Source organism: Coregonus lavaretus, assembly GCF_964263955.1.
Source record: "Coregonus lavaretus genome assembly, chromosome: 12".
Lineage (NCBI taxonomy): Eukaryota > Metazoa > Chordata > Actinopteri > Salmoniformes > Salmonidae > Coregonus > Coregonus lavaretus.
In genome coordinates, this window is record NC_139999.1 from 27,847,150 (window position 1) to 27,869,455 (window position 22,306).

The 22,306-nt window shown below is 39.9% G+C and overlaps 1 protein-coding gene across 2 annotated transcripts in view; it reads right to left on the reverse strand.

The window, feature by feature from the left end:
• LOC311138566 (paired box protein Pax-7-like) overlaps positions 1 to 22,306 on the reverse strand; it is a gene marked incomplete at both ends in the record, with an annotated part of 56,696 nt that overhangs the window by 33,717 nt on the left and 673 nt on the right. The window contains 3 exons of one of the 2 annotated variants that reach the window (XM_084173311.1): positions 20,176 to 20,304; positions 20,542 to 20,671; positions 21,191 to 21,426. In XM_084173311.1, coding sequence (XP_084029437.1) covers positions 20,176 to 20,304; positions 20,542 to 20,671; positions 21,191 to 21,426 — 495 coding nt within the window. Of the gene's footprint in view, positions 1 to 20,175; positions 20,305 to 20,526; positions 20,672 to 21,190; positions 21,427 to 22,306 lie in introns of both variants that reach the window. The other variant, XM_084173310.1, reaches the window with a different exon arrangement.

Below are 22,306 nucleotides of genomic sequence, written 5' to 3' on the forward strand. Positions count from 1 at the left end.
TGTGTCCTACGGGGGGACGAGGGGGGACAGGGAGGCAGAGGAGGGGACGAGGGGGGAGAGGGGGGGACAGGGAGGCAGAGGGGAGGGCTGCTCAACGACAGACACAGATTCTATTTGAGTTTTGCTCATATTTCTCTTCCTTTGTTTATCTATGTGAGGGGGTTAAGAGGTGCATATGAGGCATATAGACTAGCCGTTACGACAAAAATTCCAAAACAAAATCATCCCCCTATATTCTGATGTAAGCATTTTGCAAAGGATTTACAAACAAACTGCATGGCAAACAAGACTAATGAGTATGTACTGCCACCTGTCATTGAGCCCTGGTTACAGTGACATATGTGTCATGGCACACGCAACCAACACGTCTGTTTGTGTGCATGAACTACAAGCAGCAGGCAGCACGCTCTGGGTGAAGGTCAACAGCCCTTTCACTAATGAGTTTGGAAAACAGGGATGTGAGAAGCAAACCTCATCTCTATCCAGACCACATTTTGCCGAACGGGATGCCAAAATTCATCAACAACACTGGGGCTCCCACATGAACCAAAATGGGTTGTGACAGAAACAGAATTTCTATCAAACATATGGTTCCTCTCAGAGTTGCATGGCTGTCTGGTTAATGTATTTTACGTAACTGCACATTTGGCCACCCTACGAAACCCTTCAGCAGACATAACACTATCTACATACACATATTTTATGACACTGGATGGATTACACAGTATCCAAATCTTTTTATTTAAATAGTTGTTTGATATTTATGGATGCGGTGCCTCTCAGCCTAAATTATGGAAGAATAAACACTTACTATCTGTTTCCAAGACAACAAAGCTTTTGAATTTGAATAACACATGTCTTCTTGGTTTACAAATCTGTCAATGTTGATAAAGGACAAAACGGTGGATGATTAGCCTACTACCTTGGAATAAACTCAATCCCTGTGGGCGTCAAGGTCAATTCTCGAGCACTTCTCGCTGCTTTTAAACAATTAGGTACATCCTGATTAGACCTGGGTATAATGCCTCCTGCTGTAATTCCATTGGAAGGTTCTGGGGATATTGATAAAGCACTCGTGCCTCGCCTCATCAGTTATCATAGCAATTAGAGACTAATTATGTAGCAAACATCCAGTGGGAATGATTAGACAGCCATGTATCCTCCTTCAGGGCCCTCGGAGGGCCTGCTCAATATTGACTTAAAAATACAGCTTTGCTTAAACAGAAATTAACCAAGTATTGACCAGGTCTTCTAAATTAGAAATATTTTGTTTACGATTCAAGCAATGTTTATGGAGCCAAAAGGGTAAACAAGTAAACATATTATCCCGAAGAGCAAATTGTTTTACTAACAGACCTTAATTGAATTTCATTACTTATGAATGTAGCCATATGTTTCTCAAAGAGATTGTTTAAGCACTCGGTTACCTCTGTGAACCAGAATCACTTCTTTTTCACAAAGCACTGCTATTTCTAACAATATCCAGTCAGACAGAATGTCAACTCAAGTCAGAACACAACCAACAACAGTGGTCTTGTCTCTGAGAAGCTTAGCAGTTGGTTAATAGTTTAGCAGTGAGTTTAGTGTGAGGTTTAAAGACGGTCCTCCCTCTATCCTGATGCTCCTCACTGCTGACCCCACGGTCTGCTCAGAGCTCAGACTGCAGGCAGATGGAATACTCATCACCCCAACCCCTCCAAACCCCCTCCCTGGCCAGCCCACTAACCCCATGGACTGTCTTCTTCTCTTCCTCCCATCCTCCCTCTGAGGAGCTCCTACTCTCTCTGTTCCTCCTGGGAGAGAGGCTGAGGTAATATGGCTTAGATGGACTGCTGTCCAAAGCTGTACAGTCAATAAAGACTGCTGGGGTCCAGTGAGAACATTGTGCTACAATAATGTAAAGCCCTACAATAGCAATGTCTATCAGCACTGAAGGAAACAGAGAAAAAGCATCTAGGAAACACTCCAACACCATCAGCTCCAACTGATCACTGAACAGTACAACACAGGAGGCTACTAGCAACGCCTCCACATGATAGTAACAAAAAACAAAAACAACGGCAAGATATCTAATATGGTCAAATATTAACCAATATAATCACATCAATGTGTCAGTGAATATTTAGGTCAAATATTGAAAATATAGATCAGAAATGGATACTTGGACTATGCATATAAAACCTGTGAGGTATTTAAGGATAACAAGTGACAAAGAAGCCTCCATGATGACATGAAGGGAAGCATCATTATTCGTCTCTCAGATGAACTCTGAGTCAGTATTAGCTCAACAACACTATGGTGTGTATCCGTATCCCTGCCCCATGCAGGCTGTTTCTGATACCAGAACCAATGCCCTCAATATCAGCTGTACCTTTGCAAACTACACAAGACAGAGGGACAAAAACAGACAGGGTTTTGGCAGTGAAGCATTAGCTCATAATGGCTCATTTTCAAAAGCATATTAGTTCCAGCATAATTACAATCAGGCCTCACGCTTAGTGTTCTGCAGGCATTCACAGGACCAGCCTCAAGAGCACCCAGTTACACCAGTTGACTGTGACTGACAGCACATTTTGTTTATTGGTCGTTTTTCTTCCTTCATTGCCACAGGACAAAAATAACAGCCCATCTTTTCTTTCTATTTATGTTTACTTGTATATTTTGTGCATGCCTTTTGTTGTAGTTGATGTTGCAATTATACTTTATGTCAGTCGGAGGGGAGGAATATCAAAAGGCCTAATTATGCAAACAGGCCCTGTGATAAGCAGCAAACGCCTGGATTGGGATCTGCTATCTCTGACATCCATCTGTCTCTGTGCTGTCTCCTGCTCCAGGCCTGAATATAAACATCTCTTCCTTTCCCCAGGACTGCATGGGATTCAACCCCACATACTGGAGAGGAGGGATGTTTTTGGGGGCGGGGATCGTGCAGCAACATCAAATAGCTGACAACTTCACCATTTGCATTTTTCAGAGAATGGGGCGGTATTTCTCCTCAATGCACATCCCTGTGTGTCCCTCAGTGTTTGCCAAGTTAGGAGAGCCATAGGAGATGATTCAGTTGTGTTACTGAAGGATGGATTTAACATAGAAACCTTATAGTACTGCATGAAAACAAACCTTATAGTACTCCATTAAAACAAACCTTATAGTACTCCATGAAAACAAACCATATCGTACTCCATTAAAACAAACAATATAGTACTCCATTAAAACAAACCTTTTGTACTCCTTTAAAACAAACATATAGTACTCCATCAAAACAAACAATATAGTACTCCATTACAACAAACCATATAGTACTCCATTAAAACAAACCATATAGTACTCCATGAAAACAAGGGACATGAGGAACTATACACTCAGATAGACAATGAGCCAGAAACTGAAAGTAAAACCTCAATGGTTCATTTAGCAGAATTCTTCAAAAATAATCTAATCTGTTAGTTACTTAGGTCGCCAACCAAAACACCTCTTCAACATGAGAATATGGCAAGGATAATATGATAATATAGCAAGGATGTACCTACCTAATGTTAATATGCTGAAATCAATTTGAATCATCATCGTCTCCCCTGGTACCAGTGACCTTCTCAGAGCCTGGCTTGGCATTTATCATAAATTGAATCTGAAGCGAGGTGAGGATGAGCAACCACTAGTATGGCTACTGTTATCTGCTTGCATTAAACAAAAGTAACTGTTGTCTACTGTAAATTAAAACATTTGAGTCACAGTATTGCACAATTCAGATTATAAGTGTGGTTGAGAGTCCACAACAAAGGACTCTCAACCAAGCCCTGAATGTATAAATATTCTTAAATGACATCGCATTGAACTTCCCCTCCTCTCTCAAACGTACAATCAGTTCTGTCCACTGCTTAACAGGTGGCTTAGGACCAAGGGCAGGTGTCTCCCAAGAGTCTCAACATTAAGTTGGAAAAGAACCGCCACACCAGTGTACATCTCATTCCACGTCAGTACTATGATCTAGAGACCCATACACTCTTAGAAAAAAAGGTGCTATCTAGAACCTAAAAGGGTTATTTGGCTGTCCCCATAGGAGAACCCTTTGAAGAACCCTTTTTGGTTCCAGGTAGAACCCTTTCGGGTTCCATTCCACAGAGGGTTCTAAATGGAACCAAAAAGGGTTCTCCAATGGGGACAGCCTTTTGGAACCTTTTTCGAGAGACTGACAAACAGCTTCTATCTCAAGGCCATCAGACTGTTAAATAGCCATCACTAGCCGGCTACCAGCCGGTTACTCAACCCTGCACCTTAGAGGCTGCTGCCCTATATACATAGACATGGAATCACTGGTCACTTAATAATGGAACACTAGTTACTTTAATAACGTTTACATACTGCTTTACTCATTTCATATGTACAGTACCAGTCAAAAGTTTGGACACACCTACTCATTCAAGGGTTTTTCTTTATTTTTTATATTTTTTACATTGCAGAATAATAGTGAAGACCTCAAAACACATAACACAAGAACGAAATAACACATGGAATGATGTAGTGACCAAAAAAGTGTTACAAAAATGAAAATATATTTTATATTTGAGATTCTTCAAATAGCCACCCTTGGCTTTGATGACAGCTTCGCACACTCTTGGCATTCTCTCAACCAGCTTCACCTGGAATGCTTTTCCAACAGTCTTGAAGGAGTTCCCACATATGTTGAGCACTGGCTGCTTTTCCTTAACTCTACCGTCCGACTCATCCCAAACCATCTCAATTGGGTTGAAGTCGGGGGATTGTGGAGGCCAGGTCATCTGATGCAGCACTCCATCACTCTCCTTCTTGGTAAAATAGCCCTTACACAGCCTGGAGGTGTGTTGGGTCATTGTCCTGTTGAAAAACAAATGATAGTCCCACTAAGCCCAAACCAGATTGGATGGCATATCGCTGCAGAATGCTGTTGTGGCAATGCTGGTTAAGTGTGCCTTGAATTCTAAATAAATCACAGACAGTGTCACCAGCAAAGCACCTCCACACCATAACACCTCCTCCTCCATGCTTTACGGTGGTAACTACACATGCGGAGATGTGTTCACCCACACTGCGTCTCACAAAGACACAGCAGTTTGAACCACAAATCTCCAATTTGGACTCCAGACCAAAGGACAAATTTCCACCGGTCCATTGCTTGTGTTTCTTGGCCCAAGCAGGTCTCTTCTTCTTATTGGTGTCCTTTAGTAGTGGTTTATTTGCAGCAATTCGACCATGAAGGCCTGATTCACACAGTCCCCACTGAACAGTTGATGTTGAGATGTGTCTGTTACATGAACTCTGTGCATTTATTTGGGCTGCAATTTCTGAGGCTGGTAACTCTAATGAACTCTGCAGCAGAGGTAACTCTGGGTCTTCCATTCCTGTGGCGGTCCTCATGAGAGCCAGTTTCATCATAGCGCTTGATCGTTTTTGAGACTGCACTTGAAGAAACGTTCAAAGTTCTTGACATTTTCCGTATTGACTGACCTTCAAGTCTTAAAGTAATGATGGACTGTCATTTCTGTTTTCTTATTTGAGCTGTTCTTGCCATAATATGGACTTGGTCTTTTACCAAATAGGGCTATCTTCTTATAAATAGGGCTATCTTCTTGTCACAAAACAACTGATTGGCTCAAACGCATTTAGAAGGAAAGAAATTCCACAAATTAACTTTTAAGAAGGCACACTTGTTAATTGAAATGCTTTCCAGGTGAATACCTCATAAAGCTGGTTGAGAAAATGCCAAGAGTGTGCAAAGCTGTCATCAAGGCAAAGGGTGGCTATTTGAAGAATCTCAAATATAAAATATATTTAGATTTGTTTAACACTTTTTTGGTTACTACATGATTCCATATGTGTTATTTAATAGTGTTGATGTCTTCACTATTATTCTACAATGTAAAACATTTTTATAAATAAAGAAAAGCCCTTGAATGAGTAGGTGTGTCCAAACTTTTGACTGGTAGTGTATATACTGTATTCTACTGTATTTTTGTCAATGCCACTCCGCCTGAGCCTCACATCCAACCAAATATTCAACCATAGACTATTTTCTTGTGTCTCATTGCCACTGTCAAAAGTGAGTCTCTTTTCCCTTTGATCAACGTACCAAAGGAACATTCTGATAGTTTACTTTGCTCTGCTCTGTGATAGAATCACATTCCTGCAAAAGAGGAGGAAAATGCAAGGGGAGGAAGAAAGAGGCTCTATAATCTTTGGCTCTCACAACAAACAATTAGTACCCTTTTCTTTCTTTGAGGTCGGTTAAGAAATGATCGAAGGGAGGAGAAAAAAGAGAAGAGAGGGAGAAGCAGCAAAGAAAAGCGATGCTCTTTTATGGTTCTTGTCATATGGATGAAGGCGCGGCGCGTCCATGAGAGCGCTCGCTCACCTTCAACAACAGGGCGCCCTCTGGGCCTCCCGGTCCTTTCAGCCCAGAGAGACAGACTCCTTAGGGGGCCATTAGAGCATGAATAGAGGCCTGACAGCCCTGTGCAGCTCTGCAGGGCATCCATAAACGCTGACATATTGACTCCCCAGGCCTCTGCTCTGCTCTCTCTGCCTGAGTGTGAAACCGTGAAGGGCTTGAAGGGTGGGATTCTTCTTTTTTATGCATACATTCTACCAGTTGGATGTGAGATACTACTAACAATATGATTGTATTACTTTCAGAAACACCTTCTTATTGTGTAGGAGAAAATACTGTAAAAGCGGGTAAACTAGTATATTCATACATTTATCAAAACTTAAGATTTCACTTTTCTTACATTGTTGTTATTTGCACAAAGGCAAACTTGACAGAAAAAGTTATTGTAGTTGGAGTATTTCTTCACTCTAGGTCAAAACAGGGAAAGCAAAAATGAATATTCTTTCAATTCTGATGGATGTTTTGGAAAGTTTTCACAAACAAGTCTGATAGAAATTATAGAACTTTAATTTGTAACTAAGTAATAACTAAAACCTTTATGTGACTATGACACCAGGAGTATCCCTCTCTGCCGACTGAGCCCAGCTTCACTTTCCAATGGAAAGTCATTTCCTGGGCTAGGATCCCTGCTAATTGAGGTCACAGTAAAAGTAATGAAATTAAGAAGCAGCACAGAGCAAGCGGAGCACACAGGGTCCCCGCCAACTGCACTGGAACTAGAGCCCCAGTCCCCCAACAAAGGCTCCAGAACCTACCCAGGAAATCAAACAGTAACTCAGGGCTATGAGTGGAGGTCTCCGGGAGGAACAAATCATTTTCTCAACAAAGCCAAGGAGAGATTACTTTACACAGAATAGGAATGCACAGCGGACAATTTTTCATGCCCCAGGGAAGTTTCCTAATTTTCTGGACAATGCCAGGCCGTAAACATTTTTCTTTGTGCAGAAGTTTTTATGGTGCAGGGGACAGCTGAAAGAGTCTGTGAAGTGAAGTAGTTTTTTTTCACAGTCAAGGGGAGTGCAAATTCACCAAACATAATATCCATAATCCATAAACACAGCAATTGTGTAGAATTGCCAACAACGTCCATCATTTCAAAACATGTTGGCAGTCTTGTTTGAGGGACATACCACTACACCACACACCATCAATCTGACTATAACTACCTAATCGTCCCTGGGGGTAAACCCCTATACTAATGAACCTCTATTACAACACACATGGGACCCAGCAACCCCAATGCCTAATTAGGATAGGTAAACAGTTAATGATGCTGGGCATGATTCTGACACTGGATTACTGAAGTCATAACCTATGTGGACACTCTCTCTCACTCTTTCATGTAAACAAATAAATAAACAAACAAAACAAAAATGTATTGTGCCAACAGGTAAAAGAGAGACGTTCCCAAGGATATAATAAGCAAGAATTAAAGAGGGGAAACTTCTTCTTTCATTCACTCTTTCATTTTCAGATTCAGTGAATTCAAACTGAACACACGATAGTGTATTTCCAAATAGTTCCTGAGGATCCAGAAAGATATTGATATTTCCTGTTTGGAGGGTTGGAGGGGGACATCAGTAAGTCGTCACAGTGCTTGATATTAACATCTGAATTCTGTACTCCATATTGTGGCTTTACAATGTAACGGAGAAGCAAAGCTTTTGAAATGAGAGTACATATTCCCCAAGGAGAGAATGACAGAGGATGCAGAAATAAGCACATTAGTTGAAAATGGAGAACCAGGCTCCATTTGAAGTTGTTATTTTGCAGGCTGGAACGGCAGCTCCACCCCACCGTTTCAACTCTCTCCATAACATTTTAACTGGGTGGAAAAAAACACATTTCTGATTTGCAACACTTACCGGAACATGTTTATTGTCTTTGTGCGTGTCAAAAAACGTCCACATGGACAATTAAAACAAATGAAGATTGCAGTTGCAAGGCAGATTAGGAGCATAAAATGGGAAATGTTCTGGCCCTAAGTAGCATAGGCTAATGGTGATTTTTAAACTAGCAGACCATGGTCAATGTCTCTCATTCATCACTAAGAGAGCTGGGCACACTGCTTTAAACGTAATTACTGTTGCACATTATGGGGGCTATTCCTGTATTGTAATAAAATTAGCCAGAAATGCTTGTTGTCTTTTCTTATGTCTTTTACACTGACAATTCTGGCAGCCAAGGCAAATTGGAAGAAACAAAGTTTTAAGTAAATTCTGAGGAATTGAACATCTACAGAACATCTATAATTTACTGAGGACACAACAAAGGACGCCAGATAGCCTGCTGTACTGTATTCATTCATATGTCATATGCATTCATCATTACTCTAGCCACTCTCTCAATTCTAATGTTTGTCAAAATAGCAATGGCTTAATCACCCAGGAAAGATCTATTTGTGCCAATGGTTCCAGTTATTATACTGTTCGTCTTCATATGTTGTTATGACTATATAAGAAAGGCATGGGAGTCATGTGATGGTCAACACTACATGTTTTCCTCAGCAGCACAAACAGTCTACATAAACAGTCTACTAATAGACCACACAGTAGAAACCAAATCCATGAAAAAACCAGACTGCAAAATTGGAAGTGAAAAATAAAAACGCCATATATTTCAATATATTCAACTGAGTGAGACAATGTATGGACTAGCAATTAATATAGAGTCAAATGGCATGACTCTGAATCACAAACAAATAATAGCAAAACTAGATAGACACAGTAAATATTATCTGAGAAGTTGTACTATATGAGGAGATTTCTAGGTATTCAACAAATCTAGCTCATATTTGAAGCACAAGTATAGATCTATGGAGGGCTTTGATTGGGAAAGTTGAAAGCTGCTGGTTTTACTAGCACAGTCATGTAATGCATGCGCTCTATAAAACACTGGTAACACAGCCCTAGTAATGGAGCAGAAACCAATGGGAGAGTTACAGAGACAGGTGTTCTGTCTAATGGGATCATAAATACATAATAGCACTGTCTTTTATCTGATGGAAGCCATCATATGGCTGAAATCAAAGAGGCCATTGCATGCTTAGGCTTGGCTCATGATCTGTAAGGCCTGCATAGACATGCTATAAAAACAGAGACCGACAAATTACAATGACCGTTTACAGATTCATGGGCCATTCGAAAGGTAGCTGGTTCAAATCTGCCATTCTGTCCTTGAGCAAGGCAGTTAACCCAGCCCCCCCACACCTCTCTGATTCAGAGGGGTTGGGTTATATGCGGAAGACACATTTCAGTTGAATGCATTCAGTTGTACAACTGACAAGGTATCGCCCTTCCCTTTCCTGTAATGAAATACACGTGGTCTACTTGTATGACACTATCCATCAGCACTGAGCAACTGTTAAACTTGGTTTAAGAGCAAGAATAATTCTAGTAGGCCTACAGTTGACAAATATCTATCAAACATGACATTTGAAATATTTTCAGAAAAAGACAGTTGAATTTTTGTAAAATAATGAAACTTGTCCCTGATTCATCCCTCTGACCTTGTCCTCATCCGCTGGATAAGGTAATACTACTAGGACTAATAAACCTCACCAGGGGCTACTCCCCACTGGTTTGTGATCTCTCAATACCTGAACACCTAGGACCAGTTTATTGCTAGCTAACTCTATGATGAGTATTTAATGACAACAACCCCCATTGTCTCAGGCCATTGGGTGGGTTAATGTGTGCTTGTTTATTGCTGTCAATGGTTAGGGCTTAGCCAAGGATGCGTTTGCAGCAACTTCCCAAAGAGCTTTTCTTCAGGGGATTGTTTGTGTTGACTTATTATTAGCGCAGGATCAATGAATGGCACCAAACCAACATCATAACTACTGGGTCCTCCTGGGAGTTGTGGAGTACATGCTACACACACCAAAAAGATATAACAAAAGGCCCTCTATTTTCTATTTGTTTTTTAAGAGCCCTGGAAGAGGGTGTCAAGGGGATATCTCAAACCAAACAATTCAATGAGATTGTTGTCTCTTCCAAAAACAAATACTACAGGTATCCTACCACTGAAACCTTTCCAACTAATCTATACCACTGAGGAGAACCCTTGTCTCTTCTGGTGGAATGGCCTAGAATCAGCAGTGAGTGAGAAATAAATGGCCTTTAAAAAACATTGCTTTTCTTGTCAAGACAGATACTCACTCAAGAGCGGCAACAGTCCAAATGTCAACTCATTCCCCTTCCAATCCCTCTCGTGTGTTTAAAGCGACACCGCTGTCTCTGTCTAATGAGAGAAGGGCTGTGGTCCCCGAGGGCCAGTGGTCCTGTCATCACTGAATGCTGCTTTCCTCTGGACAGCCCAGTGATTGTCCACTATCAATGTTAATACACTCCAACCAGGATTCATTACAGCTCAAAATCTATGAATGAACTAGCCATGGGCTGGAGCAAACCAACCATTAACAAAGCACTGGCCACAAAAATAAATAGGCCTCCAAGGACTCCAGACTAAATTGGATTGCCAATATGAACCAAACCATAGACGTTTGAGAAGTTGAGAAAAACAATAGAAGAGAGAGGAATATTCCAGAGCCCATCATGACTCCACTTGGTAAACTAACACAGTATCGATTGTCTTGTTTTTTGTTTGTTTAGAAAAGCCTCATCCCTGCTAATAGCTGCCTGAGAGTGTAATCTCTCCCCTGTCCTCCCCCTCTCCTCTCCTCCCCACTCCCTTTATGCATCTCCTTTCACTGGGCCTCACATAGTTTGGGTTCAGTGTGGCGCTGGGGCTAGGGTACGGGGCATTGGACTGGGGTGCGATTGTGTTGCTAATGTTGACACCTGCCAGATCAGGCCGGGGCTGTTTGGGGCCCTGTGCTCTATGAGCTGGATGCTCCCCCTCTTTAGCCAGATTAAGTATGGGTCGCTGGGGTCACAAATCACAGGACTCCCTCTGATGTTGGGAGGCAGAGAGCCGAAGACTGACGGGGCTAAAGAGAAGGGCTGGCCAGAGAAAGAGAGTGAAAGATAGAGAGAGGGATAGAAAGTGACACACCTTTCTCTAATGAAAGGAATGGGAATAATGTGTCTGGATGTATACAACAAGGTTATTGTGCTATTTCTCCAAATATGGCAGTAAATCAATGCATCCTGTTTTTCAAAGCAAAAGAAAAAGCCCCTCAAGTAGTCTGTAATCTCCTTTTTAAGAACATGAACAGTGTTCCAGACAGAAGATGAACTAAAGATTGCTTTCCACCAGAACAAAGACAGAAAATAAACGTTTTAAACACAGCTAACCAGCGCATCGCTTCCCGCATCGTCTATCTGAGATAAAACTGATAGCTGATCTATTTTTTCTACAGTGGAAATAAGAAAATAAATAAATGTAGCGTATTAGATTGTCTTACCAGTACTCTATGTTGCAATTTCCTTACAGAACTGACCAAGGAATGGGAAAATGCACTGTTGTTTTCTCCTGGAAGAGGACAATCGTCAATTTGTCATAATAAGTTGAATGAATTTGAATCATGTTTTTCTTCAAGTCAACGGTCTGCCTGTTATGTGTAGTATATCTAAGTGTAGAGGGAGAAAATCACCCTGGCCATGACAGTCAGTGCCTGCCCAGATCCTTCTCCCCCTCCCCTTCTCTGCAGATGAACATTAATGCAGGGAAGGAGAGATCTGAGCTGCAGAAGAAGAACCCTCTCCTTTTAAACTGCTGCTGTCCAGCCTGATCGTGTCAGTTTGAAGGCCCCATTCAAAAGTATTCATGCATCTGCCTTTGAGGCACAATGGCAGCTAGTTAATAAACTGTCTGCCCTGGAGCCCAAAGGCTTTAGTTCTTATTGTTTTCAGCCCCTTAATAAACTTTTTGGAGGAGTTCATCAACTCGCCTGAATAGCCTATGCAGCGAGTCTGAAGACAGAAAATAACAGAAGGTTATTTTCTCCTCCTTCTCCTTTCTCTCTTCCTTCTAGTGTCCATTCGTCTGACAATGGAGAGACAGCTGAGAGGCTGTCAGACATCACAAGGGGTTTAGTCCCAATACATGAAAAAAGGTATTCAATTAAAATAAAAAATGCTTTCAAAAAGGGAATGGAGACAATTGAATTTCCACTTCTTCTAAACCACAGAGAGGATGATTCAAGCTCCCAAAGTCTATTTTTTAATGGAAAACACACAAAACTATACTCAAAAGACAAACACACATACACACACTTAGATAATATATTATTCTCATGATCAGTCATGAAATAGCCTACACTTAATTTTTGAAATAGAAATGTTGCAAACACACCATGATTAGCAAAACATTAGGGGTTTTTTATATTATTTTTTGGGTTAAAAATCGAAAAATCCTATCACAGGTCAGAAAAACGTTTAAACATATTTTGGAGGTTTTAAGATCTCTAGGACATCCGTTAGACGGGCAGCACATATCATGGGGATGCTATAACATGTAATATTGGCTGTAAGGCATTAAACCACTGTTATACCTTTTAAACTATGTAAAAAAAAAAGGGGCAAATTTAAAGACTTTAATAGATGTCTATTCTAATTAATTTCATACCTAATTAGCATGCACTGCCAAAGTCCATGCGCGGGCTGCCCTGTTTAGCCCGCTGGATGGCCATAATTGACAAAGTAGCGGAAAAGGCCTGGAGAAAAAAAGACCCTCCTTCCAGCAGTCCAATTCCAAGCGCCCTCATGCTGATCCTCCTCTACGTCTCCCCAGAAAGGCTCGAAAGCCGCATTTGCTGGCACTGACCAACCACCTACTGTTTCCCACCGATGCACTTGGACGTTTAAACGGCCTAATTAGATCTGACAAGTTTAACGAGTTAGTTTCAGAAAAGGAAAAGCTGGTCAAGTTATGACTTCCGAGTCATACTCACAGGGGATCCCTAGCTTACCCCTGTCAGCCTCCCTCTGTAGCCTCAGTCTCCACCAAACGGAAAGCTAAGAATGTCACAGAGGCCCATGCAATGTCCCATAAGCTTTTTGCTAATTAATAATGGATACCTTTAATCATAATAAGAATCATAAAAAGAAGAACAAGAACAAGAACAAGAAGATCAATCATTATAATAATCATAAATAATTCAAACATCATACTGTGAGCTTATGCAATGCCATGCTCAACATTAGCTCAGGAAGAGAAAACGAACCAAATCTTGAGACCAAATATATTTCATTTTTTCCCCCACCCTTTAATATTTCATGGGTAACGTTTCTGAAATCAAACCGTGTTATAACAACGTTTTATATATAATAGGAATCCGTCACCATAATCACACAACTGCTAAAAACTATAAAAAGCTCAACCAAACATGTAGGCCTTCTGAAATCGGTGCGTTTTTGCAGAAGATGGAGGCTTCGTTGGAGACAAGTTATTGGACAAGTTGGCTGAAATAATTAAGATACCTTGAGTACCTGGGGCCCTCTCCCTGTGATACCAAGATGAATTACAGGGGAAACCGCAATGTGTTGGATTTGTAGGGGCCCCTGCACCAGTCAAATACCTGCACAGGGGTGTCTAAACCAGCCATGCTGAAGTTAAACGAAGAAAATTAAAAATAAAACGTACATTTGGCATGTAGCGTTGTGGGGACTAGTTTGGCATTAGTTATTTGTCCTATAATGTTATAACATCGATTACTATTTCATTATTCTATTATAAAGAGATTGTCAATAGAGGGTAATCGATAGTCTATAGGCCTACGTGTGTACAATACATGCAGCCCACTTGTTGCAATAGGCTAACTGAAGCATTACAGGCAATATAGACCAAAATAACATTTTGCTAAAAAATAACAATTTCTATCTGTTTTCCATTATGTCATAATTTCGTTGGAACAACAAGGTATCGATAAAGCATTGCACAAAAATAGGACTTGTCTCAATATGTCTGCAGCACCCTATAATCATTATTGAAACGCAATTCTCATTTTTTTTAAACGTGATAAGGTCACCAAACGTTCTAGTACAAATTGGCTAAATAGACACAGACAGACATGATAGGAACATCCTGCACACTACTGCTGTGAGCGAGGGCCTTGAGGGATATACTTCCTTCATAATTTGTGCCGTATGGCTTTGGTCCGAAAATCTGTTCTGTGACCCCCATGCCAACTAAATACCGTGGTGCTAACAAAACGCCTGCAAAATATCGACCACATTAAGGAAATGTGAAATTAGTTAGTATACAATAATTTAAAAGATAGTCGTCATCATCATCAACAACGACGCCCACATGCATGGATTAAAACGTCCTGAATGTAATAATGTAGCCAATCTTATTTATTATAATTTTTTTAAACTAAAACACAGTATAGGACAATATTATAATATTTTTCAAGCATGAAATGTTAACCTTGAAATGATACTATTGCATCCAGTAACAATGTATGATCGTAACCCTAAATGAGAGGGGAAATTGAATCCTTTTAAGTTATTAAGCAGGAAAGGATTATGAACTCGTCTTTATAAATGAGATAGAAATCCCCATGTCTTCTTCTGTACACTTCTCAATGTCCCCTAAGTAGCTGGAGAGGGAAGATTGTCCCTTTTGGAGAATCCCACATTACAAGAGATCGAAAAACCATTATCCTAAGAAGTGTGCACATGATAGGACGTGTCCCACGTGACAAGCAGTGCTTTAATTAATAGACCCGCAGGCTTGAAAGTACTGTCTGCAATGATGAACTCCCCCACTGGACACAGACGTCAATTCAACGTCTATTCCACGTTGGTTCAACGTAATTTAATTGAAATCACGTGGAAATAACGTTGATTCAACCAGTGGGAACGTTGTGTTTGTGCCGCCACAATAATGTTTCTGATAAGCAAAAGGATGGAATTCCAAAAGCTTCTCCATTTATTACAGTTAGCTGTCCTCGCCTAGGCTACTTTCTATATTTCCTTGCTCTCTCTTATTTGTCTCTTTTTAGCATGACTGCGGAAAACTAAAATCCTGCACATAACAAACACAGGTCGCCAAAAACATTGGGTATACTTGCGCGTTAATGCTCCTCCCAAGGAGAGAACGAATCGAGACATAGTTCAAAGGTTGTCTGTAGAAATGGCCATCTATCAGTTTAACGTGTACCATCGGTTGATGTGTGGTTGTTTAGAAATAATGCCAGGGGCTCTCTAGATGCCATTCCATTCCGCCATTGCTCAGCTTGTTTCAAGTTTCACAAGGGAAGACAAATGCAAGCCATGACATAAATCACCATGTGTACAGATACAAATACTAAGAGTGAATATAGTGGCGGCTAAATGATTAAAGGGGTCCATGTACTGTTAATTGTATAAAAGCTTGTAAAACATGACCCCTGCTAAATATTGTTCACTGCGGTGCAAACGATTTAGCATAAATTAGAAAGGATTGTGTAAGTTTTAGAGAGCGCGGATTCTATTTTAGCCTGTTAGGTGACTGAACTGATTTACGCGTTTTGAGCTTCAAAATTCAGTGTCCTGTGAAAATCAAGAAAAAGCTTTCCTAACAAACCTGTTTAAATTCCAATTATGAACTCCTGTGGTTAGTTTCGGTAATTTGGCAGTGGAGGCTGCTGAGGGGAGGATGGCTCATAATAATGGCTGGAACGGAGTTAATGGAATGGCATCAAACACATGGTTTCCATGTGTTTGATGTATTTGATACCATTCCACGAATTCTTCTCCAGCCATTACTACGAGCCCATCCTCCCCAATTAAGGTGCCACCAACCTCCTGGGTTTGATTGACTCCAGGATAACAGCGTGGTCTTTATCGTGATTTTGACTGGCCATTTCCATAAAATAGCAAAGCACATAGGCTACAATAATATAGGCTAGTATTACATTAATTTACATTATTTGACAACATTTGGTAGCCTATTGTCTTTCGTAGGCTATAATTGATTTAAAATGTTTTCAACCGTTTTTAAATAATGTGTTTTCTTATAGGCTACTAGTTGCAATAAATAAATTGGTTAGAAGCAGAAATTATTATTATTAGGCCTATTATTAATTATATTATTATTATTATACTCTATTATTATTATCAATATTATCATCATCGATTATATGATTAGCTGTAGCGAGGACTTTCAGCTTTTGCCCCCTCTGTCTGCAAGAAATCCACCAATGTAAATTTCAGTGAAATGTGTCGACAGCGGGCTGCGGGGAAAGGGGAGGTTAATCCGAGTTTAATGCAGTGAAGCACATCGCAGGGTCTGGGCTATGATGGGTATGTTATCTCTGCCCAACATTTGGGTATCCCTCTATTTCAACCCAGCCAAATAGCTGGAAGAAAGTGCAGATGGAGTTACTCTCAATGCCTGAGGAAAAATAATAGCTAAATAACTTCCCCATACTTTCACTAAATCTCTCTCACACGCTAGCCTATTCCAGATGGATTTGTTTGAAGTGGGTTCTCGCTTCATTCCCCTGTCCTTCTCATTCAGCACAGCTTTAGACCCCGAAATATAGCTACATTATATTTCGTAGACATAGAGGGTGTGTGTGTGTGTGTGTGTGTGCGTGTGCGTGCGCGTGCGCGTGCGTGAGTGTGTCTGTGTGTGTGCGCCTAGAACTCACTAATTTGAATGCTTCTTTATTTTGGTCTTTACACGTTTTAACTTGTTTAACTTTTTTGTCATTTCAAAAAGGCTACACCCTTTCTGTTATCTCATAGATGAAGTGATTCTTTTCTGTCCCTTTGTATAAAACAACCTTGTTCTTAATCGGCACCCATGGTCATTTAATTGAATATGCACAGAGAAAGCGAGCCCGGAGCCTCGGATTGCCTGACACCACAGTGGCTCTCCGATGCTCTCTCTCATTATCCCTTCCCAACGCCCAGAAAGCCAGTCTGGCCTCTGTTTGATTAGATTGAGAACCTCAGGTAATCCGACGATTTTCTGAAGTTTCCATTGCCTCCACCTTGCCAATTCATGCAGGCTACAGAGGACCGTTTGTTGGTTTAGTAATTGCAGATGGTCCTTTTTAAAAGGACGGATTCATTCTTTCCCTGGCGGTCTGACCATTCATGCACAAACAATATCTCCAGGATTGAGAACATGCACGTTTGGCGTTTTGTGGAACCCCTTCACCCCATTGGTCGCCTAATTAAACTTGGCACGTTCATCGCAGCCCCTCACTATCACTCTGCATTATTGAAGATGGCAGGTGGATGCTCGTTAATTGTGGAAAGCATATATGGATGGATATTCTTATCAAAATTAGATAATGAGCCTGCGTTCCGTTTACAAACGTGGAAGTGCAGTATAACTTTGTCAAATCTCCACACACCATGGTGATCTATCTCCATACCCTTATTTAGCCTTAGCCTATTGCAATTTGCTTGAAATTATACATAAATAGCCTACTTGTTTTATCACGTCAGATTACACATATGTGATGTAAAACTAAAATAAATGAATACACAAATAAATAAACAAATAAATACATTTAATACATCTAAATATCTCTGAAGTAAACCAGAAATCTCATGAATTTGTGCCCAGGGCGAGCGACTGTGAGCCCCGCTCAGAGATGAAAGTGAAAAGAAATAAAAGGCTAAATTTAATCTGCTTTAAAACCCTTCAACATAACGTTTGTGCTTCAAATTCAGAGAGTGAGGGGCTGATTGGGGATAAATACATTTCTTACCATGCCTGCAAGCTATTACACCCCACTCCAACACAGCCGCCTATTCAACAGACAACGTTACCATTAGGCCTACTTGCTCTAATAAGTCTTAACGTTATTAAAAACCATTTGGATGGTAAACTGCATTAGGGAGAAGACGAATCTTTTTTAGAATTAAAAGGCACGTTTGGTGTTCTGAGTTAACCTATTGAGGACAGATCTGACACGATCATTATGCGAGGTTTCCAACATTCTGATGTGACACCGTTGCAAGCAAATTCATATCTCAGAATAAATATATCAGAATGTAGGGCGGACTAAATTGTTCGATGTAAAACGTGGTAAACGGACTCCTGTTTTTTATTCGTGTGTAAAGCATTGAATAAGAATATAATCATTATCAGAAAAAAATAGCAATAAGATTAAGATTGCAGTTAAACATTCGGCAACAGTTCACCTTAAAACATTCGGCAACAGTTCACCTTGGAATGCAACATGATAAAATCTCTTCGAAATCAGAATCCGAAATTGTACAATAAGTCAATTTGCCTGAAGTTTTAAGCATATCTGTTTACAAACGGAAAAACTAAAATGTTTCCATGATTAAGCACACCATACACAGCTAAGAAACACAATGGTCCGACCTCTAAATGAATAAATGGACACAAGCCATTAAAAAAAGAAAGAACCGTTTTGCACCATCAAATGCGCTCTCTCCTCCAACAGACTATTCCGTAATATTACAAAACTATCTACCAGCGGGGTGTACTGAATAATTCATTTCCCTTTATATCTACCCTGCCCTTTGTCCACACTTTTTTCTCTCTCTCTCTTTGCGGGTTTTTGAATGAGAATGGACCGACCCTTTTGCTGCCCTGCTTTCTAGGATTTACCTTTGTACCTTGGAATCTTCACTTTAGAAAAGCGTCAATGGAGGAGAGAGGTTGTGTGACTGAAGTTCATCTTCAAGTTTGAAGAAGTTTGGCAGTGTCTTTTATGGGAAAAAGCTTTTTGTGCACTCTTATCTAAACCCTATTCAAGGATGTTTGATCATCTTAAAGGGCGACCTTTGTCTTTTTCAGGAAAGGTTTGTATAAGCACTGTGATTTTCTCTCTCTCCATATAGGCTACTCAATGACAGAGAACGCACTGACAAGTGACACAATAGCACGAACCTACTAACTGAATGAAATGTTTCATATAGGCTTATACAAAAATATAAATTAACAATGAATTTGAATTATCTTAAAAGATTAGCTAAATAAATCAATAATGTCGTGCATTCCTATTACCTAATGTTAAAAATAACATTCACAATAAGAGTTGTTATTTTTAAATGTTAACTATTTGTTTGAAAAACGTGTGTTACCAACTAGTTAATGTGTCCATGCCTTAATATAATTGCCATGAGTATTAGAGGGATATGGCTGCAGAGAAGTTGCCCTCTTCGTCTCAGTTTAACTGACAAGAGATGTAGAGCCACTAAACTGACATTGATTGTCAAATGGGTCAACTGTCAGCTGTCGTTTAGGGGGATCGTTAAATGAGCGCGAGAGGAATTTGTTACACAAATTAATTTTCTGGAGCTAAATACCTTCCGTCAGGCTCACATAAATAATTGAGTAATTGAGTAAGGACTAGCTGGGATTTAAAAGCAGGAATGAATGCACCAATCTGCGAGAGGCTCTTCCGATTTACCATAAATGTATAAGAATTTCCCAAGAGATATATAGAAAAAAACATTTAAATAAAATTGTTGACCAAGTTGAAAACGATAAAACATGATAACAAATAACAACTGTAATAGCTTAACCTCCAAGTAATAATGATTATAATAATGATTAGTTATAAAATAGGAATAGGATCTACTAAAGTGTAATAATAATAATAATAATAATAATAATAACTATAATAATAATAACTATAAAATAATAACAACAATAATAATAATAATAATAATAATAATAATAATGATGATCGTTGTTGATGATGCTGCTATTGGAATAATTAATCATGGGCCTAATAGAGCATTATTATGGAAGTGTGTTTATAGGCTACCATACATTGTATTATTGTTTAATACCACAAATAGTAACGACACGATTTAGTCACAATTTATAGGAAAATAAACAGACGTTTTTCTTTGTTGGCCTACCTTTATCGCCGAGAATGCCATCGATGCTATGCTTTGTTTTCTTTTCCCCGTCTTCATCCTTCTTATCACAATCGTCGTCGTCATCTTTCTTGCCGAATCGGGCCCTCAGAACTCGGCTGATGGAACTGACTGAGAGAAAACGAAATAGGCCTTTGATTACATTGAAGTCCTAGTACTTTTGTGTATAAATGAATGATATATTTCTTCATATTTATAGGTTCATGTCAAGACAAGGTGAACAATTCTGAAGTTACAAAAATAGAAGTAAAAGAAGTGAAAACTGCATACCAAATATGTGCATACAGGACTATAGTCTTACAGTAATCACCATAAGAAGGAAAAGTTGCTTACCAGATGAAGCCTCACCTGAAGGAACAGTGCTTCTGTCGCACACCCCGTCCTTCAGCAGCTTGTCCCGAATTTCCCAACTGAACATCCCAGGGTTTTCTCGCTTGTACTCCTCAATCCGCTTCTCCACGTCGGGAGTTGCTACCTGCTGTGGGTTTGAAAATGTACAACGGCCAAACACAGAGAGGGGAAAGTCGAAGCAATTTTTAAGTCACATGAAGAACATGATATGTTAATGTATATGGATACAAACACATAACAAAGATGAAATATATACTTGTTTCCATGAGGGGGAATTTGAAATGGAGGCGCATGCCTTCTTTCGACATTTCAAACCAAGGCCTATAGACGACTTCCTGATTGTAGGCCTAGTGACTTTTTTGTTTTCGAGATGTAGGCCTATGGTTCATGTCTTCGTAGGCTACCTCACAAATCATACCCACACAAAACTGAATGTATTTTACTACATGCAATACCTATAGTAATAACTTCTAGGCTATAGTCCTAACTATGTTTGTATGTTGAAAAGGTTGCCTCATGCATGCATGCAGGTGCGTAAAATGCACGTGACATGATAACTGAAGAAGACGAAGAAGAAAACGAAGAAGAAGACTGTATCTGAAGTTTGTCGATTGTGAAATAATGTAGAGACTAGTCCTCCACTCACCCTGGGCTTGCTGCCTCCTATAGCCCCGGGACGAATCGAACCGGTCTCCTGGTACCGACAGAGGATTTTGGAGACGCAACCATGGGAAACTCGTAGCTGTCGCGAGATTACGCAGGGTCGGATGCCGTGGTGTGCCATCTCTACTATCTTGTGTCTGATATGATTTGGCAGCGGCCTCCCGTTGATGAACACTCCACCGAGCTGGTTCACCCGACCTTGGCCCAGGGGGGTTGATACTGTTCCACAATAAACATATTCAGGTCCTGCATATTGTCCTGATGATATTGATATTGTTAAAGTTTAATGCGCAAGAGATCAAGTTAGACAACAATGCAATGACAAAGAGGGTAACGTGAAAATAGGCTAAGGATAAACAATTAAATATGTTGATGTGAAATTGGTTTGGTGCTATATAATTAATTGATATCTTACCGATAGTTATTTCACATAGACAATAATTAGATACAAAATGAGTAGTCCTAGGCCTGTATAGTTCTTGACTATCAATTGCATGCCTAAATGCAATCAATCATATAGGCTACTCACACATACCTTTAATAATGATAATGATAACAATAACAATAACAATAACAATAATAATAATAATAATAATAATAATTATTATTATTATTATTATTATCATCATCATCATCATCATCATCATCATCATCATCATCATCATCATCATCATCATCATCATCATTATCGTCGTCCCAACCATGATAATAATACATTAGCCTAATAATAATTGTATAGACGTGTCGAATAGCAGTAACGTTGATGATACTATACCATAATATAGGCAATTTTCAAACATATCCCACAGCCCATCCATTCTCACTAGAGAACGCAGACAAACTCATTCCCAGTCAGCCTGGCTGGCAGGATGTATAATTAGAGCCATAGAGCACTTGAGCATCCAATTTCGCATTCAAGAGGCACTAAAGAGTGTGGCACTTTCCACCTTGATTATTCCTAGTCATGCTGTACAAATATTGATGTGATCCTTTGAGCCATCTCTTTGCTGTGTATTTTATTTCCATTTGCAGCAGCAAGATACTTCAACAAATCCTGGAGCTTCAGTAACTTACAAGCTACGTGGTTTTGTGTATTTTC